Source organism: Quercus lobata, chromosome 8 (genome assembly GCF_001633185.2).
Source record: "Quercus lobata isolate SW786 chromosome 8, ValleyOak3.0 Primary Assembly, whole genome shotgun sequence".
Taxonomy (NCBI): Eukaryota; Viridiplantae; Streptophyta; class Magnoliopsida; order Fagales; family Fagaceae; genus Quercus; species Quercus lobata.
In genome coordinates this window covers 1297097-1305870 of record NC_044911.1, presented here as the reverse complement: position 1 = coordinate 1305870, position 8774 = coordinate 1297097, and the positions used below count along the sequence as shown (strand labels likewise).

The window sequence follows — 8774 nt, the reverse complement described above, 5'->3', positions numbered from 1 at the left end:
CCTTTAGGTTGTTCCTGTGTGGGTCTATTTTCTGTTGTCTTTTATTTGATTAGCCATAATGGGATTCATTAATCACGGTGCAATTTGTGGCTGTAAAGCCTTGACTTTGCTAGTTCACAATTTTAGTGCTACGTGGGATGAGGTCCTGAAGCCCTCAGGAAAAAAAACGTCATTAACGCCTTATTTATTGACTTGTCAAACATGTATTCATCCATATGTGCACACCAGCCTATTCTTAATAAATCAAGACTTGGTCACGATTTTGATGCTGTAACGGTTACTTGTTTTTTTTAAAGAGAGTTTCAGAGTTTCAACATATGGCGTCTTAATGATAATTTTTTATCATTAGATCAAGACATCAATTGAATTTTGGTGTAGATGGGAATTAAACCTCAGATCTCTTTTTCAATTATCGGAGATTTTACTAGTTAAGTTAATTAGAACCCATAAATTATGTTACTTGTTATATAAGTTTAGCTTTGTTGAACTCTTCTGTGCTCTTTCTTATTTGCAAATAGCTTGTCAGATACATAATGGCCTCTCCCAACCACTCAATGCTCTTTCTTTGCTCCAGTTCCCTTCCTTTTCTTTCACTCTTGTTCTGCCTTGCCCTTCAATCCACATGATGCCTTCTCGCTTGTCGACCAAATTTGTGGACAAACCAAAGACGTTAAGTTCTGCCAGAGTACATTCAACTCGAACCCTCGTGCCACAACAGCTAATCATAAGAACCTTTGTTTCATCATTTTGAAAATTTCCTATGCTAATGCCACGGACAATGAAGCTTATATTGCTGAGTTGCTTAACAATACTAAAGACCGAGCAGTGAAGCAAGGTCTTCACCATTGCACCATCAACTATCTTGGATCAGTTATCGCCCTAGAGGAATCCTTTTATGACCTTAAAGATAGTTACTATAAAGGGGTACAAAAAAAGTCTAGGATTGCCTATCAAAATTCGAGAGATTGTGAGCATGCATTAGTCAAAGGACCAGCCCATCAGTCACCCTTAATGAGTAGGAACAATGAACTAATACAGTTAACTGAAATCATCAATATTATCATTGTTATGCTTCTCAAATCAATGTGATTACATGCTTTGGTTATGTTTGAATGATCAAATTGTTCTCATTATCATTTCTATGGAGAATGAAAGACCATAATCAGAGTTCAATTAGCCTATGTCAAGAAAACTTGAAATGGAGGACTACATAAATACTAAATGTAAGAGGGTTTATTGTTTTAGTTGGAACCATCTTGTTAAAAGTTAATGCTTGTTGTAGCTTTCTATGCATGCGGTAGTTTCTCATATATTTTAAAGTTAAGTCCTTTTTGGTCACTTACTTGCATGTAATTTAGTTGGGTGCATGATAGACAAGTGGAAGATTGTCATTAATGTTTGAAAGTATATTCATGTATTTTGAAAAGTCTAGAATCAATTGAATGGAGGAGAAGAAGAAAAAAAATTATAAACCCTTTCTCTCTCTCTCTTGTTTTGAAAAATATTTGTTGTCCCCTTAGAAAAATTATCCTTTGGTGGCAAAATTTTAGAAAATGTCATCAAAATCAATGTGCTCCTTTATTTTAAGTCAACATTTTTAAAGAAAAACTAGTCTTTTTATCCTATGTAATCTATCCATCAACTCTTAAAATTGCAAGAAGTCTCAATTTTCAACACAACTTTAAAATTTGGGCTTATGTTTTTCTCTGGGTTTATTGTTTTATGGGTTATGTTTGGATTAAACTTGGTGTAACTCTTTGTTATATTACGCCACTATACAATTTTTTTTATTGAACAAGTATTTTGACAATCAATTGTTGGACTACATTGCCTTATTATATTCTTCATGTTTCTAAAATAGCAAGGATCAATATTAGAGTTCAATAACTATCTCATCATAAAATGTTGGGTAAATTATGTATTTGGTCCATTGCTTTTATATGGTGTGTCAATTTGATTCCTAACCTTGCAAATATGTCAATTTAGTTCACAACCATTTGGTATTGTGTCAAAATTGTCCTTATCGATTACTGTTAAGTGATAGATGAAAAAGAACAAAGTTTAACTACAAAATTGGTTGAAACTTAAGGCTACAACCTTGCTCAATATCTTTTTTATTGGAGATGAATTTTGACAAATCTACCATTGGATTATACGTTCTTCTTACATTCTCTATGCTTGCAAAATTTCTAGAAAATTAAAGATCAATAACTATGTCATCAATAAATTGTTTAAATTGCAAGTTTTTCTATATTAAAATTATGCATAAAATATAATCTTATAGATCATTAAGTAAATAATATCTAATTGATACAAAATTTGACATGTGTATTAAGAGCATAAAGAACATGCAATTTAACTGTTAGATTTACAAAATATGTAGTAATATTTATTTTATTGAATAAGTTTGTAACCTTAGACTACAACTAATTTTGTAACTAAATATTATACGATAAAAAATACTTATATGGCTAACTGCCAAAATAAAATATTATTTTTATGCTATAGAAATTGCCACCTAGATTGTCTTGTCGACATAACATTAAAAAAAAAAAAAAAAAAAAAACCTTTTCCCTACAAATTATTATTCAATTTGCATTCTTATTGCAGTCAAATATCAAGAAGTTTGATTTACACTAAGAATCATCCATCCGACACCTTATACACATTGGCATTAATCTAAGGAAATACTAAAAATAACCCTAGATGTCATTTTGTGAAACAAGACACTTAAAAATGCCACTTTTGTTAACTTAAGAATCAGATAATCCCTCATCGTTACACGCGCGCACACACACATCTTGCGGGACATTCTTTTACCCCATATATTGTCAACGTCACCAACTAAAGACTTCAATTCTTTTGTTGCTTTCACCACAAGGCATCCATAATTGACTTACTATCAAACCTCAATAAGTTGGCTTCTGTCATTGCTTTCACCTCAATAATTGCTTACTATCATATTTCAATAATTGACTGGCAAACTACAACTATATTTATAGCCTATACACTTGTATTCATACTAACTACAGGCCGTTACTATTCTCTTCTGACTCGAGTTTCAGAAAAAAAGTTTAGGCAATTTGAACACCGAGCTAAATCTCAGGCAATTTGTTTTCATAAACAATATTCATTATTCATAATTTGTCTCTAATATTAGAAATGTAAGACAGAAGAGAGAGAGAGATAGAGATTAGAGAGAGTGTGTGTGTTTTAAAAGCTTTCGGAAAGTGGAGGGAAGCTTCAACGTTGTTTAGATGTTGATATCAGATATGGACTCTTTTTTCTTAAGTACCATTCGAGTTACTTTACAGCTGTGGCGTAATTAAAAGTTAAAACATGATTGATGTTTCCGACAAAACATGACTGAAGTAGTAGTAGACTCAATGTATGTGGCTCAATAGCAAGAAAGTTTAGCGAAAGTGGATGGAAGCTTATTCTTTTTGAGAAAACCCGAAAACGTAAGCGAGTGTGGAAGCTTGTTCATAGAGAAGAACCAAATTCAGATGAAATGATGTCAGTTTCCTTGGAGTAAAAAATACACGATATGGCACAGGATGCAGTGTCCTCTCTTATTGACAAGCTGATTCCTTTGCTGACCAAAGAAGCAAAACTGTTACGAGGCATCCATGGAGAAGTTGCTGACATCAAAGGTGAGCTTGATAACATTCAGTCCTTCCTTAAGGATGCAGATACAAGGGCAGCAGCTGAAGAAGACATGAGTGAGGGTGTCAAAACATGGGTAAAACAAGTAAGAGAAGTAGCTTTTCGTATAGATGTTGCGACCGACCAATACTTGGTTCAGGTGGCACTACACGATCCTCATTGGCGTGGCTTCCGTGGTTTACTCCAGAAAACCACTCACTTGCTCAAAACATTAAAACCACGCCATGAGATAGCGGCTGAGATTCAAAAGATCAAAGCATCAATTCAGAAAATCAAGGAAAGAAGTGAAAGATATGGTTTCCAATCCACAGATCAAGGATCAAGTAGTGGTTCTCAGAGTGTTATGTGGGTTGACCCTCGAAAGGATTCCTTTTATCTTGATGATACTGACGTTGTAGGAATTGAAACTCATAGAGATAAATTGATTGGCTGGCTGGTAAAAGGACGTTCTCACCGTACTGTGCTTTCGGTGGTAGGAATGGGGGGACTGGGCAAGACCACTCTTGTTAAGAAAGTCTATGATCACCGGAGGGTACAAGGACACTTTGATTGCCATGCTTGGATTCCAGTGTCTCAATCGTACAACGTGGAAGGTTTACTAAGAAGCATGATAAGGCAATTTCGCAATGCTAGAATGGAGTCTCTCGTGGCAAGAATAGATGCAATGGATGAGGAGTTGTTGATTCATGAATTGAGAGATTACTTACGAAAAAAGAGGTACGTGGTCATATTTGATGATGTATGGAAAATAGACTTTTGGGAGGATATAAAACATGCTTTAATTGATAATAACAAGGGTAGTAGAATTATGATCACAACACGAAACACAGAGGTTGTTGATTTTTGTAAAAAATCTTCACCCGTTCTTGTGTACGAGTTGCAACCACTACCTCCTATTGAGGCTTGGAAGCTATTTTGCAAAAGGGCCTTCAAATTTGATTTTGAAGGACATTGCCCCCTAGAGTTGAGGGAATTGTCTTATGACATTATTGAGAAATGCAAAGGATTACCACTTGCTATTGTTGCTATTGGTAGCCTTTTGTCAACCAAAGATAAAACTATCTTTGAATGGAAAAACTTGCATGATAGCCTTGGATTTGAGCTAGGAAGAAGTCCACATCTTTCAGGTGTCAACAAAATTTTATCTCTGAGTTTTGAAGATTTGCCTTACAACCTCAAGTCTTCCTTATTATACCTTGGTATGTACCCGGAGGACTATTCAATTAATTGCGTAAGATTGATTAGACAATGGATAGCTGAAGGCTTTGTGAAGGAAATCGAGGGTAAAACATTTGAGGAGGTTGCACGAGAATACTTGACAGAATTAATCCATAGAAGCTTAGTTCAAGTATCAGAGTTTGATTTTGATGGAAAAGCTAGACGATGTCGACTCCATCATCTTCTTCGTGAGATCATCCTCCAAAAGATGAAGGATTTTAGTTTTTGTCATGTTTTGTCAAAAAAGGGGTCTAACTTTGAAGGACTAACTCGACGTATGTCAGTTGATAGAGTTTCATATGATGTACTAAAGGGATTTGAGGACTCTCACATTCATTCTCTTTTATTGTTCAATCTTGATGAATTGCCGAAGTCCTTTATGAGTACTTTTTTTGCTAATTTCAAGCTTTTGAAAGTAATGGATTTTGAAGATGCTTTACTAGATTTCATTCCTGAAGATGTGGGAATTTTATTTCACTTAAGGTATTTAAGTTTGAGAAATACAAAGGTAAGAATGCTTCCAAAATCCATAGGAAAGTTGCAAAATCTAGAAACTTTAGATCTAAAGCAATCTCTAGTGTCTGATATACCAATAGAGATTAACAAGCTCTGTAAGTTGAGACATCTTATAGCCTACCATCGCAACCTCCAAATTGATTTCAGTTTGACTCATGAAAAAGGGATAAAGATACAAAAGGGGGTTGGTTGTTTGAAGAACTTGCAAAAGTTGTATCATGTGGAGTTGAATCATGGAGGAGTTCATCTAATTAATGAGTTGGGAAAGTTAAGACAAATGAGGAAGCTAGGCATAAAAAACTTGTCAAAGGAAACCGCGAGGCCTTTGTGTGATTCTATTGAAAAGATGAACTACCTTGAATCTCTAGATATATCCTCAACAGGTGAAGATGAGATAATTGATTTACAATCCATTTCACCTCCACCTCAATTTCTTCAACGCCTTCACATAAAGGGGTATTTAGAAAAGTTGCCGGACTGGATTTCAAAACTTCAACATCTAGTCAGATTAAAGATTTTTTGGTCGAGGTTGAATGATGACCCATTGAAAGCCCTTCAAAATCTACCTAACTTATGTGACCTAGACATCTCATCCCAAGCATATAATGGAGAGCAATTACATTTTAAGAGAGGAGGGTTTTCAAAACTCCGTTTTCTATGTCTTAGGCAATTGGATGGATTGAACTTGTTGATTATAGATAAAGGAGCATTGGTCCTTCTTGAAACGCTTTTGATTGGGCCTAGTCCACAGTTAAAGAAGGTGCCCTCTGGAATCCGTTATTTGAAAAACCTCAAAGTATTGGGATTTTGTGATATGCCTAAAGAATTTGAAGAAAGTTTGGATCCTAAGCAAGGTCCATGTTACTCGATCATTGAGCATGTAGCACTTGTTTATCTCCGTCACAAGGTTGGCAAAGGATATTATGACTATACCAATCGCATTATCCGTTCCAAGAATTTGACATTGGCAAGTTGAAGAGGGCAAACAATCAGACAGAATGATGATTAAAAGATTCCAACCACATCAAGGAAAATTATTAGACACTCCCATATTGCGGTCTCAACGTTTCTATTGAGAAAGGTTAGTGCAATTTGGTTTTAGAGTTGTAGTTTTTGTTTTTGTTTTTCTTTGCTGGTGAATAAGGCTGTGGAGTTGTGATGATGAGTAGTACTGTAAATGCAATGGTTGTCCCTTCTTTGATTCACAACCTACGGTTTCTAGACTCTTGTGACATTTGGAATTCACTTGTTTTCATATTATGCTTGTATTGCTAACATTGGGTGCGTCCTGGAAATAATACTATACAATACTAATTGTTTTGATGACCACCAAAACATTGTGGAAGTAATTAATTTGAGATTGATACTTATATTTTTCTGTTACTGTAATTCTATTACCTATCAAAGTTTGTCCATTTGTGGTAGGTAAACAATCAAGTTCCACTCAGTGACACTAATCCAAATCTATAAGCACGTCTTCTCTATAATTCGACGCTTTAATAGTTTGAATCTATTCTTATTAGAACATTTTTATTCGCACCTTAATTAGTTCTGGAATTGTTGTGCTTTGTCTACAGACTTGCACGGAGAGTGATAATTAATGTTACTGTTGCTGCTGGGACTCTGGGAACCTGGGATACATTGGTTTTATTTTCTAAAGACAATCAACTTGGAAAATCAGAAGGTTTTCATTTTAAAGTTTTACAGTTGAATCTTGTACTATTCCGCTCATTTTTTTATTTTACTTTAAATTAGTGGTTGTTTATTATGTGAAAGGATATGAACCATTTTCAATTATGCTGTTTTTCTGGTTTTGATGTGTCTTTTGTGCATTACTAGTTTTGAGGCATGTGCACATCACGTGTAAAATTTAGAGAGTATTAATAACAGACAACATTATGATTCTATCACATGTAATATATATAGTCGAGATCAAGTTACATATGATATAATTTTAAGCAACATTAGATGAAAAAAAATCTATGAAACAATTTATATAGCCCAAATGGATCTATACAGGCGCTTTTAAGAGCTATATCGGCGTTTTTGAAGCGCCAAGATAGACCTGCTTTTTTGTAGTGTTAGTAGTACCTCTAGAGTCCATTTCTATCCCATATAAGAGTGCAAGAGAAAATATAAAGACTACCATTAAAGCAGACTATCCATATAAATTATATATCTATTATCTATGCAAATGCGAAGGAATTATTCCATTATCATTTCTATCCAATACTTTTTGTTGAATTAATATTTTGAAAATTTCACAGTTAGATTATATGTTTTCTATGTGTTTAACAAGTATGTCCAATTTTATGTTAATCAAATATTATTTATTATTTGATCCATAAACTTATTTATGCATAGTTTTAAAATATATAAAATTACAATTTAAATATTTTATAGATGAGATAATATATTGCTCTTAGATTATTGTGAAATTTTACAAACCTAGAGGGTATAAGAAGAATATGTATTCCAACCATGAATTTGTCTAAATTTGCATGAAATAAAAAATAAAAAAAGTTATACCATGATTAACTTGAATCCACTCATAACAGCATAACTTTGTTATCACAAATAAGAAATAGTTTTAAAAAAAAATGGTTAATTAAAAGAAGAGACTGCGAGGACATGGATCATATCCACTATAATATCTTAATGGGTAAAACTTAAGTATATTTTTTCTTAAGAAATTCCCTTATTAAACTTAGTTACATTAGGTCTATTAATGACAACTGTTATTATACACCCATAAGAATAAGTCACATCAATGGTCCTAAAAAATTGTGAACATTTTTATGCCTCTAGATATGTTGATCTTGGGGAGGTTAATTAGTGCAATTGGAATGACAATTGTGCCCTGCTCTATAGAGGTGATTGGGCAAGGATGGGGTGAGTAGCAATGATGGGTTTAGTCTTTTTAGTCCCGCCCCACCTTGATTTGTATTAATGATTATTTTATTATGTATTAGGAGTTTGGATTATGTTGTTATGTATAAGGCTATTAATGTTAAAGACATAGTTTGACTACCGCACACCCTTGGTTCGATGGTCACTCCGCAAGTATAAGTGCTTGTGGGGTGTAGAGGACAAGGGTCAGGGTTCAAGTCTCTAGGAGGAAGCTTAATATACATATACACTAAGATTAGGCTAGAGTAGAATTCTATCTTGTATTAAAAAAAAGACATGGTTTGTATTACTAAGTATTTTTTTTTTTTTTTGTATTATAAAATATTTAAATGCATGGGCAATAAGACTTTTTATTTTCTTATAAAAAAGAATTTTTATTTTTATTTTTATTTTGTCTTATTAAATATTTTGGATAATATTATTCAGCTATTGCTAAAAATTAGTTTCAATTGGGGTGATAAATT

At 33.6% G+C, this 8774-nt stretch overlaps 1 protein-coding gene across 1 annotated transcript; it reads left to right on the top strand.

The window, feature by feature from the left end:
* The first annotated feature begins 3547 nt into the window (after positions 1-3547).
* LOC115955442 (disease resistance protein RPM1-like) lies at positions 3548-5487 on the top strand. Its single transcript, XM_031073563.1, has 2 exons — positions 3548-5367; positions 5481-5487. The coding sequence occupies exons 1-2, from the start codon at positions 3548-3550 to the stop codon at positions 5485-5487; spliced, it is 1827 nt and encodes a 608-aa protein (XP_030929423.1).
* The last annotated feature ends 3287 nt before the right edge of the window (positions 5488-8774 follow it).